The sequence below is a fragment of the Meriones unguiculatus genome, chromosome 7 (assembly GCF_030254825.1).
Source record: "Meriones unguiculatus strain TT.TT164.6M chromosome 7, Bangor_MerUng_6.1, whole genome shotgun sequence".
NCBI classification, from domain to species: Eukaryota; Metazoa; Chordata; class Mammalia; order Rodentia; family Muridae; genus Meriones; species Meriones unguiculatus.
Window position 1 is genome coordinate 1,770,511 of NC_083355.1, and position 13,568 is coordinate 1,784,078.

Below are 13,568 nucleotides of genomic sequence, written 5' to 3' on the forward strand. Positions count from 1 at the left end.
GTTGGCCTAGCTGAACCACAGCCTGTAAACCATTCTAACAAACCCCACATATATATGGATTATATACACCGAATTCCACGTCTATTAACTATTCTATCACTCCTGTCCCCTAGAGAACTCTAACAAAACCATGCGCCCTGGACCCTGCCAGTAGATGCGCCTGCAGCCAGCGCTCGCCCTGTGTTGCAGGATGCTGTCACGAGGCCCCAGATCTTTAGTCATGCTGGCAGTTTCTGTTCATGTGTGAGCTGGTTTATCCATCTTCCCCACCCCACCAGCAATGACCAGTGAGTGGCACCTTGGGCAAAGTGCATCAGCTCTCCTGTGGACAGTACATCTGCAAGAGGGCATCCTTGACCTTTGACCTTTGGTGCTCATCAGGGAAGCCAGCTGGTACAAGCTGAACTGATATCTTTCTCCCCAAATACAAAACCCTGTCAGTGACCCCAAGAGTCCCACGAGCTAGCACAGGGGAAGCCAGAGTGGACACAATTTGTGTGAATGGCCCAATTCCCTCCTAACTGCCTCCAAAGTGACAGTTTGGGGCTATCCAGTGACTATGACCTATGCTCTGATGTAAAAAAAAAAAAAAAAAGAGCTGGCTAACTGCCAGCTATGATCTCTTAGCAAACTGTATTGGCTATTAGGAGGCCAGGAAAGCTGATATGAGCAGAAACTTCTAGAAGCCAGAGCAGCCTGTTGAATAGAACAGTCAAGAGTGGGACACCATGAGAAATAGCAGTGAAGGAACCCCCAGAGCACCTCTCACTTTGTGTCCAACCCAAGTCAGGCCTTCACACGTCTTTCCTAGGATACACAGACACGCACAGACAGACAGACACACACACAGACACACAGACATGCACAGAAACACAGACACACACAGACACAGACACACAGACATGCACAGAAACACAGACACACACACACAGACACACACAGACACAGACACACAGACACACAGACATGCACAGAAACACAGACACACACACACACAGACACAGACACAGACACACACACAGACACACAGACACGCACAGAAACACAGACACACACACACAGACACACACAGACACAGACACACAGACACACACACAGACACACACACACACACACAGACACACAGACACACACAGACACAGACACACAGACACACACAGACACACACACACACACACAGACACACACAGACACAGACACACAGACACACACACAGACACACACACACACACACACACACACACGGCTCTACAGCACCCTCCTTGATTCTGGAGATGGGGTGTGTAGCAGCACTCGTCTGAGAAGGGCCAGCATAGGAGACTGGGTGGATAAGAGACTCTGCTCTTTGGGTCATCACCATGAGTTCTGATGGCCACAAGCAAATGTAAATTCTGAGCCCCCAGAGCCAAGCCTTGCCTCTCTGTTTACTCCTGAGTGAGTGACCTTTGGGCTTCTTCATGGGGACCTTAAAGAGGTGAAATCTGAGGAGACACAATGGCTGAGGGGCTAAGAGCACTTGTTGCTCTTGCCAGAGCTGCATTTTATTTCTACCACCCACAGGATACACATACACCTGTAGTCAAAACACTCACACGTAGAGTGAAGACATCTAAGAGAAATTTAAATAAAAGCTCCAAAGCCTGGCGGTGCACCTCTGAGGAAACAGGTGAGGCTGACCTGCAAAATTTAAGCGAGCTGCACGGAAGGTGACCACTGTTAAGGGTTTACACACACAGGCGGCTCAACAGGAAGGGCATGTGCTCACTCTGTTCTCTCGCTTCTTTTTCTGATGGTTCAGGATGGACAGGCTGGACTGCCTCTCCCCTCACAAGGCTCCTCACCCTGTACCTGGGAGGCTAGGGAAATTTGGGCTGAAGCCGAGTGGTCTTGAATGTGCCTGGAAGGGGATGACACTGCAAGCATCGGGGGTGGGGAAGCTGCAGACACCTACAACCCTCGACCCTCAACCCTCGACCCTCGAAATGAGCCCTGTGGATGGGGTATGGCTGTGCTCAGCAAGGCCATGGTGGAATCTGTGCTCCAAGTTCTGCTGAGGCAGCTGGAAAGTATCTAGCTCCTCAACCCCAACAAGGGCCACTCAAACCTTCCTGAGGAGACTGTGCTTCTCTTCTGGTTTGCGGTTAAATGGACGTTGGCTGGGCAGTTTCCCAATCTACAACACACCTAGGGAGCCCATGTATGTTTTGAGGGGAGAGCCCATTTCAGCAGCCTTGTTGGGAAGTGAGGCTAAGAGGGGTAGCTAGGGCCCCACAGCGGACACCCCAGGCCCTGGGGACAGTATTTGTACCTTGCTGTCTTGCCTTGGGATGGCCTAACCTTATGCCCCACACTGAGCTGGCATCTGGTCACTGGGCTCATCCGTGAGGCTGATGTTTACTGAACACCTAGTGTGGGTATCACTTAGGATCACCACGGTCTGGGAAGTAACAAAGCTATTCCCAACAGAACACAGCATGTTTGTAGGCACCTGCGCAGGCCTTTGCATAGGCATTGTCGTTGTAAAAGGATCTATAGGCCTGACTCTTGGCCCCTTCTCAACAGTGTTCAAATTAGTAGCAGAACATTGAGAAGGTAGGTGTGAGTACAGAGAGAACCTGAGCTTCAGAGGTGCAGGTGGTGAACAGCTGTCACGGCTGTCACGAGCTCAGCCTTTGCAACCCCTGGCATGCCCAGGGGGTGGCTATGGTCTTGGCAGACATTTCCTGTAGCATGGTACTTTGATAAGAAGCTAAGAACCCCAACACAGGCCACTTGCAAATGACCTTCAAAAACAAGAGTGTGATCCTGCTTGGGGCCTCGTCCATGAGTTGCCTCCTTTTGACCAAGTAAGTAAAACACAGCAAGAACTGGTTACTTTATCATTTCACTGTCCTGACTAAAACAATAGGTAGGAAAGGCATGCAGAACCCTAGGCACACAGCTGCTCACACCCTCAGATCCTATCCCAGACAGAGCAGATGCCTCCAGAGGGAGGACCACCCAGCCAAGATCAGGACCAAGGCTGTTAAGAGAGAGGCTGGGCCAGCAACTAGGCCTGTCCTGTTCACATTGCAGCATCTGGGCTTCTCTGATGGGGAAGTTGGGTGTTGTTCATCAACAGAAAGATTATAAACAAGCCAGGCATGGAGGCACACCCCTGTGACCTCAGCACTCAGGGAGGCAGAGACAGGTGGATCTCTGTAAGGCCAGCCTGGTCTACCAAGCAAGCCAAGGCTACACAGAGAAACCCTGTATTGAAAAAAAGAAAGATTCTAAGGGGGTGTCAGTAAGATCATTGTTATTCATTTGGTCAAGTCTGGCCCTCACTCCTGGGCTGAGAAGCTGAGCCACTCAGTGGCTTCTGGGTTGTTTGCCTTCTGCTGTCTTATCTCCAGCCACACTACAGCACCACCAAAACGCACTGGAGTCAGGAGAGGCTAGAAGAGAGGGGGCTCGTGCTCCTGCAGGGCTTGCTGGACTGCTCTGCTGCCCACGAGGCAGGGGCTGCTCGGGGTGAGGTGCAGCTCTACAGCCGTGTACAGCGCTAAGGGTGCCAGCTGCCCAGGCATAAGCTCTAAACTGATCAGTGACTCTGTTTCTAGCTGGGTGGGGTTGGGCCTAGAGAGGCATCTACCTGGAAGGCTGCCCCTTCTGGTTAGGTGCACCTCCTGAGTGCTGGCTCCTCCAAAGGCCCCCTAGTGGTCAGAACGGACAGCCAGTCTTGGAGGCTGGCTCTCAGCCTGGACTTCAGAATGCATGTTTGTACTTGCCAGGGAGAACACCGAGATCCAATACAGACCCGATAAAAAGGTTGACTTGGTCTCCAGGCAGACGGCACTGGAGAGCCCAGGGCCTGGGACCTACCTTCTACACCCTCAGTGAATTCATCAGTATGTCCCTTCCTGCCCACCGTGGGTATCAGGAAGACCACGTTTTTTCCCCTTTGATGTGCCTGGATACCCCTCTCTGCCCTGTTCCCGTCTGTAAAGGGCAGCACTTTAGGGCATTTCCCGGGATTTACAAAAGGAACTGCTGTTTGGCTTCCAAGTTATCTTGGTATATGTGGTGTGTCTGGAGGCAGGATCTCCGTAGCCCAGGCAGGTCCTGAACTCATGATCTTCCTGACTCGCCCTCCCAAGGGCTGGGACTACAGACATCCCGTACCACGCACAGCTTAGCTTCCTCGAATTTCTGTCGGAACAAACGGAAAGCTCAAACAGACCAGCTGTAGTCGTCCTGCCGGGAGCGGTGGCTACTGGGACAGAGAAACAGGCCTGGGTGCGACTGCGCAATCTATCAAGTGGACAAACCCCGCCCCAAGCGCCGTGGCCCCGCCCCTGTGGGTTGCTAGGGGAAGTGACGTCACAGCGCGATGGCGGCGGCTCCTTTAGGCAGCTGAAGGGGGATTTAGGCCCGGAAGATCCGAGTCCATCCGCGGCGGGGAGAGGGCGAGCGGGGCCGGCAGGGGCCGGAGCAGCGGCGGCGGCGCTCGGACTGTCCCATCCGCCCCGTATTGAGGCGCTGAGAGCGACGGGGCGACCGGAAAGCGATGGTGAAAGCGGGGCCGTGAGGGGGGCGGAGTCGGACCGGACCCGCAATAGCGGCAGCAGCGGCGCCGCCTCCCGGAGCGCAGACCCAGGAAGCGGCCGGGCGGACAGTAGCGAGCCGCACCGCTGCCATGGAGCTGAGGGTCGGGAACAGGTACCGGCTGGGCCGCAAGATCGGCAGCGGCTCCTTTGGAGACATCTATCTCGGTGAGGCCCGGCGCCCTGGAGCACCCGGGAGCCTTGCGGGGCGGCGGGCGGGGTCCCCGGCGGGCCCAGGCCTGCGCGGGGCCGCGGTGGACGCTCGGCTGCTCGGCATCCCCGCCGTCCGAGGGCCCGGGCCCGCCGGCAGCGGCCAGACAGCACCAACGGCCGCCGAGTGAGCGCGGCCGGGGGGCTGGGCGCGGCGGGCCGGGGTGGGGTGCGGGGAAGGGTTGGGGACTGAGGGAGGAGGACAGCTGGCCTTGGGGACCGCAGGACCGTGGGGCAGAGCCCGGGTTGTGTTTGGGAGAGGTCGGGGGACCCGGGAGATGAGGAACGGGGCCTGGAGGCTGGGGGGTGGGTGACGGCCAGCGGGCCTCGTGGAGAGGTGAGGTGTCAGAGGGCGTGGGAAAAGGACAGCGTCCTGGGCGGGGGGTTCCGCGGCCGCCCGTCCCGGGGTCGGAGGGGCGGGGGAGGGGAGAGCGGGGCGGGCGAGGGCGGCGGGCCGGGGGTGGGGCCCGGAGGGGGCAGGGCCTGGGCAGCGGGGCCCGGCGTCAGCATCCTCCCCCACCTAAGGTCAGCACAGTAAACAAAGGCCACGCTCCGCTCCGCGGAGGGTCGGTCCTGGTCCTCACCGCTGCAGTGTGGCCCTGGTTGTTTGCATGTGTGGGAGAAAGGTCCGAACAGTCCGAATGTAGTGTGGAGGTGGGGAGTGTCCCAGCCAGAAATGGGGACAAGACGGGCTCATCTCTGAGGGTTCCTGGGGCCCGCCCCTTGTCACAATGGCATCTCCAGGTAGCTGACCCTCTGAAGGGATCGTCTCTAGCCTCCCGGCTGCCACCTGGCTCCAGAACAGGACTGAAAATGTTCCCGTGGAGCCAGAGCAGTTACTGGCCCCTTGGGCCTTGGGTGGGTTGGCTCTTCAGTGTCTGTGGAGCGTCCGAGTTAACTGCGGGACACCTGGAAACCAACGCGGATGAAGTCTGGATTAGTGTAGGCACAGTCGGTGTTGAGGTGTTGGCGGAAGAGAGGGGAGAGAGTAGTGTGAAAGTTCTCTGACTTGAGTCTCAGAACTCTCTCGGGGTAGACCTGAGAATCCTAGGCTTGGGATTGGACCATCCTGGGTTATGTCAGACTTAACAGTTAAAGGCTATGCATGTATACATACGTGTAATTAAAGGTTTGCTTAAACCCGCAAGTTGAGAATTTTAAAATAAAAATTTCTCCCTGCATTTCTTAGTGGAATTATAAGTTACTCCGACATCCTGTACCTGAGCCCTGAGCGTCTGCTGTGAGCACCCTGTTAGTGGTAAACATGCTCTGGTGAGCAGTAGCCCGACTTGGACTCATCTTCGGCTGTGGTACCTGTGATGGAGAGTCAGGAGGAAGCAGTGCTTTGGGCCTTGCCTTTCATGCTTCCCAAGTTCAAGAACTTCCCACTCCAACTCCTAGGGCCCGATAGCTGGCCTGTTTGGGTAGTATAAGTATTTACAGTGCCTGGCTAACATGAGGGATAAGTCTGCTAAATGCCACAGTGATGCCTTTGAACCTGTGCTTATTGCCAGGGTGGTCTGATGAGTAAAAGACACTTTAGAGATATTAGGGTTTTCTTATTTAAGTATTTATAACCACATATTCAGCCAGATGCCTTCTCGGCAGAGTTTGGGAGTTAAAAGTGCTGGAAAAATTGGAGCTGTTTGGCTTATTTATAGAACAATAGATTTTGGCAGAAGTTTAACCTCAGGATATAGGAGCTATACTGAAAACCAATCCATTAGCCACCCTTTCATGGGCATCAGAAAATAAGTATTTTGAAACTTTCCATTCCCTGAGATTTTGCCAAAAGGTTTTGTACTTTGTGAAGATTGATTCTGACAACCAAATTGTGATGTGGTGGTCACATGTCATTCGGAAATGGAAACCTTCCTCCAGGAGAGCAAGGTCTGCCTGGTGCTCCGTTCTTAGTCACACCCCTTCTGCCCCACCTGGTTCTTGCAGCCTCAGAAAAACAGAAAACAAGAAAAAGGAAAACCATCAGCTCCTTAGAGCAGTGGTGCATCAGGGAAAGGACAGAGGGCTGAGAGACAGTCTTGAACCAGCACACACATCCTGCCCAGGGTCTTCTACAGGTATGTGGGTGTTGGCACTTTTACATCTGGTTGGCTTGGACTGAGGACTGGGCACAGCATTTGATCACATGAGCTAACCTTTTCAGAAAGTTCTATTTTGATGACTCCTCTGTTGTGTTCCAAGTGGACACAGGGATCCTAGGGTTAGAGGTCCCAGCTTACCTGTCTGTCTGTCTGTTGTTTAAGACAGGATTTCATTCTGTAGCCCTGGCTTTCCTTGAACTCAAGAAATCTATGTGCCTTCCAACCATGCTAGGCCCACAGTCTGCCTTTTGTGTGGGGTTAAGCACTGCCAAGCTTTTCCTGTCTCTCTTGGCCCTCAGCCCTCTTCACTGTTCTTCCAAGCTACCCCCTTGGGGAACTGAAAATGAAGTGGGTGGGTTAGAGTGATGTAGGCTAGAAAGTCAGGTCTGGAGGAAGGCTTGGAGAAAGCCAACCTGTCTGTGATGGGATGGTTCATTTACCCATAGTTTGAGGAGCCTCATCTTAAAATTTGTGTGACCGTGCATTCTAGTGCAAGTGTATTTGAGAACATTCCCAGCTGTTCCACTTCTGTGTTCCTCATAAAACGCTTTCTTCTTCCAGTGGAGTTGTTTCTGTTTTAAGCCTATCACTCGGGTTTTTAGATTTCTTCCTGAGACGCTTTTACAAAGAAATATTTAACACTGTTTGTGGTCATTAAAGCTGGCTTCCATGGTGGCCTGCTGTGCAGGAGGAAAGTCTGTAGTGGCTGCCCGGTTGTTACTCAGCCTTCTCCAGAATGACCTCTTCAGGAACCTGTATCACAGGCCTTCTTCCTGGTTGCCCAGGTTTTAGGATGCCCAACCTCAGTCTTCATCTGTCTAAGCCAGCCAGATGTGGAATGCCCCTGCCTGCATACCTGTAGATGACCCCGAATGAGATGCTTTTTGCTGATTTCAGCAGCCTCTCAAACCCTAGCCTCTCCCCTGCGTGTGTGGGTCTGGAACTGATGTTTCGAGGTGTGGAAAGCAGTAGAAAGCCTTTTTGCTTTTGCCGGTTCTGTGCCACTCAGTAACTTCCATTTCTTTTGTGATTTTATGTGAGTGCTTTATCTGCATACTGTGTGGATGCAGTGCTCTTGGAGGCCAAAAGAGGGTGTGGGAGCCCCTGGAACTGGAGTTAGAAACTGTTAGTGTGCAGCCAGTGCTGCAGCTGCTGAGCCGCTCGCCTGTCCCTACTAGATAACATTTTTAAACAGCCTACCCTGGGAGGTCGGCTTGTTCCCAGCCAGGAAGGGGCCTGGCTGTCTTAGGGAAGAGCCTGTAGGGTGGGCTAGGCTGGGGTCGAGGTTGCCCCGTGTTATGTAGAAAGCCAGGGTCCGTTCAGTTCAACAGTACAGGCCCAGGCTACAAAGTACCAGGTGCACGAGAGGCAGCAAGCATTACCTACTGTTCTGGCAGCTGCTTTCATCCTCTTTCTCCTCTGGAAGCAAGCAGTAGTAAAGTCTGAGGCTGTGACTGCTAAGATGGAGGTTTCTTGCCCCCTGTATAAATTTGTTCTTCATCCCTTCCATTCCAGTTTCTCTTGATGGACAGTGTAGTCAGATTTTAAGATGTGTTTAAACCTCCTTTGGGAGCTAAATCTTAGTAATATTTTCATCTGATTTTTCTCCTCACAATGTTGAAGGGCTTCTGAATACTGCTGAGCCATGAGAGTGGTACTTTCAATGTCACTGTGACCTTCAACGGGAAAGATGTCTTTTAAAAAAATTGTGTGTTTGTGGTATGTATGCATGTGTGTGTTTACATGTGGGTGCATGTGTACTTAGGGGTATGCATACACGTGGAGGCCAGAAGCTGTTATATCCCTCTCTACTTTATGTATTGAGGCAGGCTCTCTCTCACTTGGAACCAGAACTGTACAGTTTGGCTAATCTAGTTAACCGTCTTGCTCCAGAAATCCAGTCTGGGCCTCCTGAACGTGGGGGCTAACAAGTGTGTGCCGCAGCTGCCTGACGTATACACAGTGCTGGGCATCCAGACTCTGGCCCTCATGCTTGGGCAGTAAGTGTGTTATCTACTGAGCCAGACATCAGAGAATTACATTTATCCGTGTTGGAGGACAGTCAGGGCTGACATACCAGAAAAGAAAATTGATGTCCAGAAAGATTTCATACAGTTTTGACAGGCTGTATGACTGCACGACAGATCTGAAGCTGAGGCAGGAATGGTGAGAACACACCTCAGGTCTGCTTAATAGGCCTACTTTTTGCCCAGTGTTTGAAGTTCCAGGAGGGTCCAACCTGACCCGAGCATCCTCAAAAGGTCTGAGGATAATCAAAAACTGGGGCGCCGTTAAGCCTCAAGTCAGTACCCAAGCAGCCAGGGGTTCAGGCAGTCACTGGATTCCTCTTTGTTTTTCTGCCCAAGGTGACACATGGAATAAATCTCTCTTGTTTGTTGAGACAGGTTTTCCTGTGTAACAGCCCTGACTGTCCTGGACTCACTCTGTAGACCACGCTGGCCTCGAACTCACAAAGATCCACTTGCCTCTGCCTCTGGATTGCTGATATTAAAGGCATGTACCACCACTGCCTGGCTTTTTTTTTTTTTTGGTTTGTGTGTTTTTGTTTGTTTGTTTTGTTTTTTTAAGACGTGTTTTTACATTGCTTGCTGTGCCTGCTCACATGTCTACATGTCTGTGTTCACGTGCATGCCGGGCCTGAGGAAGAATGTCCGATCCCCTGACTAGAGTTACAAGACAGTTGTTGGCTGTCCTGTGGACACTGGGAAATAAACATAGGTCTTCTGGAAAAGCAGCCCATGCTCTTAACTGCTGGGCCATCTCTCCAGCCCAGACAAGATAAATCCTGATGAGCATCTGGACAATCCTGACAAGCACCTGGGCTTGTCATTCACTGTTCCCTTCCTGTCCCTAGGCAGAGTGACATGCTGGGTCAGCTTCATAGAGCCTTTATGGACTGCTCAACTTCAGGGACATAGCTTTGTTTGCTTTTTAAAAATTATTTTGTGTCCTGTCCCCTGGAACTGGAGTTACAGATGGCTCTGAGTCATCAGCTAACATTTTTGTATATCTAAACACAGTTCAGCCCCTTGCCTGGCAAGGGAGCCTGAGCTTCAGCCATGTAGGATTGTCTGACAGATATTGTGGCTTTGGGGGTAACACAAACATTGAGTAAATATTTTAGGGTTTTTGTTTTAAGTTTTTGTGTGAGTGTGGATAGTGTAGGTATATGTAGAAGTCAGGAGGACTAGTTTGTAGGTGTTGATTGTCTCCCTTCACGATTTGGGTTCTAGGGATTGAACTCACTTTATCAAGTTTGGCAGGAAGCACCCTTAAGAGCCACTGAGCTGTTTGAATAAATTCTGCCCCCCAATAAATATTTTTGTGTTGCATCTGAACCCCTGATTACAGTAGCTTCTTTTAGGTACTAGTGCCCCTTCTGGTTGCATTTATCAGGCTTATGAATGATAGAGAACCAGGTATTGTGAATTTCAGGTTTTTCGAGCCACCATGTGGTTGCTGGGAATTGAACTTGGGACCTCTGGAGAAGCAGCCAGTGCTCTTAACCTCTAAGCCACCTCCCCAGCTCCTGTGAATTTCAGTCTTTCTAGTAGTGCTAAATCGCTACCAGAATTCCTCTAAGTCTTCCTGTATTTGGCCCAGTGGCAGTAGAAGGTCTGGCCTGACTAGCATGCTAGTGGGCCTCAGAGATGCAGCCTGCTGTGGTGATAGACAAAATTCCAGGGCTACAAACTAGGGAGTCTGCATTGGCACCTGTAACACCAACAGAACCTGGAGCTGCTTAGTCTTTCTACACAAGTGAGGAAGTTTCTGGATTCAGCCTTGTGCTGCCCTCATGTCTGCATGTCCTGTGTCCAGCTGTTCTGCTGATGATCAGACTGAGTGCAGCCCCCTTTCGGTCCTGCAGGCTCTTGACACAGTCCGTGGCATTTTGGCTCCATGAAAAGATGTAATTCAGCCAGGGAGTGGTGCCTCACACCTTTAATCCCAGCACTTTGGAAGCAGAGGCAGGTGGATCTTTGAGTTCGAGGACAGTCTGGTTTATACAACAAGTTCCAGGACAGCCAGGGCTACACAAGAGAAACTGTCTTGACAAACCAAAAGAGAAGAAAGAAAAGAAAGGGTGTAGTAATTCACATTATGTTCTAAAGTTGTTGGTGGTCATTTGTTCCCAAGGCTGAGAGTATTGCAGGGGTGACTATCAAGGTATGAGCTATAGTAGCCACAGAAGAGTAAAGCTAGTGGTATTCTCCACCTTCCTGAAGGTCCTGATCCAGTAGGCTGGTTGGCCCTAGCCTGTCTCGTCCCTGTGGACCTGCCAGCTGGAAAGGGTGGTATGATGTCCAGAGACTACTGCTTGGGGTGCAGGGAATGTCTGACGTAACTGGTGAAGTGAGTCACCATTCCTCCTGGCTGGCCAAGTTCAGCCCAGAGTCTAGTTCCTTAAAGGAACTTAGAGGTCATTTTTCATCCGCAAGTACATTCTAGATGAACTCAGTTCTTGTGTAAATGGATAGGCTACTCTTCTCCTTTGGGAGGAGGAATAAGATACACTGCCTCTTATTTATTACCAGTATGCCAAAGAGTTTTTGTGGAGTAGTAAGTCGAGTTATTAAGCCTAGACTGGCCAATGGCAGTGATTGGATCCGATTATTCCTAGGGTTTGCAGCATTGGATACTGGCTTTGGGCCCAGATGTTCAGGGAACAGCCATCTAGCAGACCAGGGTGACTTGTGTGTGTGTCTTGGGTGGCACCAGACATTATGCTGTTGACATTTACTGTCCTACGGGCCTGGCTCCACCTTCCGTGGAACGGAGTGACTCATTTACCGTTTGTCTCCTCGGCTCCCCATGGAGCTCGCACATCCCTCCCCTCTTAGTTAACAAGGGAAATTAAGTCACCAAGAGCTAGCCAGGCTGCCCAGTCCACAGCTCGTCCACCCAGCACAGACCCTTGTCATGTGTGGTTGTATTGGACTCTATGGAAAGCCATGTTAAATTTTTTCAAATAACCACGTTTCGGAACTAAGGAATTGCTTTCTGCTTAGAAGCAGCCTGTCGGGGAGGAGGGCCTTGTACGTTAGGCTGTTTTCATTAGGCTCCTGGATGTGTGGAGGCAGGGGGAAGCCCCAAGCAGCTTGGGCCAGGAAAACTGCGGAACACTTGCGTGGAAGCGTTTGGAGTAAAGTGTGGAAGGGACTGTCTTTTTGCTTCCAAACTCCTAGGCGCTAGTCATCATAGTGTTTGTCACAAAATAACAAAAACTGTCCTGTTTATATTGCAGAGGCAGAACTGACCAGGGCTTAAGGAGAGAGTCCAGTCTAGTCTTTGTCTCCAAGGGGGTGAGGGTGGTGCCTGCGTTTAACCCTATCATTTGAGAGACAGGTAGGCAGAGCCAGCCTGATCTACAAAGGGATTGGGGCCTGTATCCCTTGGCTTGGTAGAGGATATTTGCTAGACCTTCAGTACTTTGGAGATGACTCCTGCAGCCATGAGGGGATTGGGTCCATTTGAGAACTGTTTGTAAGAAACTGTTGAGATGTATGGGTGAATGTCAAGCCTGTGAGGCCTGAAATTTGGAGGAGGGAGAACAGGGTAAAACCCAGCTCTCCTCTTCCTGGGAGACTCAGGCACACTCCAGACGGTTTATCACAGAGAAGCATCCTAGTACTGGGTCGTGGTGTGCCCTGAGTGGGTAGAAAGAACGGGGCCTGCAACTCTGGTGACTGTCCTGTGGGTGCAGTGGGAACAAGTAAAAATGGAAGGCGGCATGCCGAATAGATTCTCCTACCTATTTGAATAAAGATAGCTTTCTGTGTGGGTCAGCCGGCACTACCGTCTCTTAACAGGCAGTGAAGAGCACCCATCATTTGGTTTGTGTCAGGAAACTTCGTGCTGTAAGGGCCAGGGTGTGGTTCAGTTCACAGGGTTTTGGCCCAGCCGTGTACAAGGGCGCTGGATTCCATCCCCAGTGCTGTTCCTCAGAAAGGTGTAAAGGATATCAAATAGCTCTTGTCCTTTCTACAACAAGCTTTGGGTTATGTGGTAGACATAATGTATGTCATTTTCTCTCTTTGCCAAGGCACGGACATTGCTGCAGGTGAAGAAGTTGCCATCAAGCTAGAATGTGTTAAAACCAAACATCCTCAGCTCCACATTGAGAGCAAGATCTACAAAATGATGCAGGGAGGAGGTAAGATTCCCTGGAGTTGAGTATCTACCCATGGTCTGGCTTACAGGTACAGAGGACCTCGCCCAGGAAAAAGAAGCATAATTTTAACCTATTTTTCTTAAGAAACTACCCTGCTTAGCTTCCCACTAGATGGCAGTGTCTTTGAAATCTGGCTTTGTTTAAGTTTAGAAATGAACCTGTCCTTTATGGGGAACGAGCCACCGGTGGTGCTGTGTGTTGCACCATGGTGCTTCCTGCCTTTGGCCTATTCCGGGTCACATGCTTTCCTTAGTATTTGACAGTAGTCCCACGAAACCTGAAGCTCCAGTTTTCTCTTAGAAAGGAGTTTTGATCATGACTTCTCTCCCAGCTGAATCACTGTTCTCAGTTCTGTCAGATGTCATTGCAAGGCCCTAGGAGTGCCGGAGCTAGTGGTGAGCCAGTCTCATTTCTAGAATTCTGGGCTTTCCGGATAGTGTGCCTCAGGTAGCAGAGCCTCTTATTTGAGGCTTTCAA

The 13,568-nt window shown here is 51.2% G+C and overlaps 1 protein-coding gene across 6 annotated transcripts in view; it reads left to right on the forward strand.

The window, feature by feature from the left end:
• Positions 1-4,424: 4,424 nt before the first annotated feature.
• Positions 4,425-13,568, forward strand: part of Csnk1d (casein kinase 1 delta) — a 33,767-nt gene continuing 24,623 nt past the window's right edge. For 3 of the 6 annotated variants that reach the window (XM_021637437.2, XM_021637435.2, XM_021637434.2), the window contains exons 1-2: positions 4,533-4,754; positions 12,963-13,073. In XM_021637437.2, coding sequence (XP_021493112.1) covers positions 4,679-4,754; positions 12,963-13,073 — 187 coding nt within the window. In that variant the 5' untranslated portion in view covers positions 4,533-4,678. Of the gene's footprint in view, positions 4,755-6,743; positions 6,875-12,962; positions 13,074-13,568 lie in introns of all 6 variants that reach the window. The other 3 variants (XM_060386233.1, XM_021637436.2, XM_060386232.1) reach the window with 2 other exon arrangements.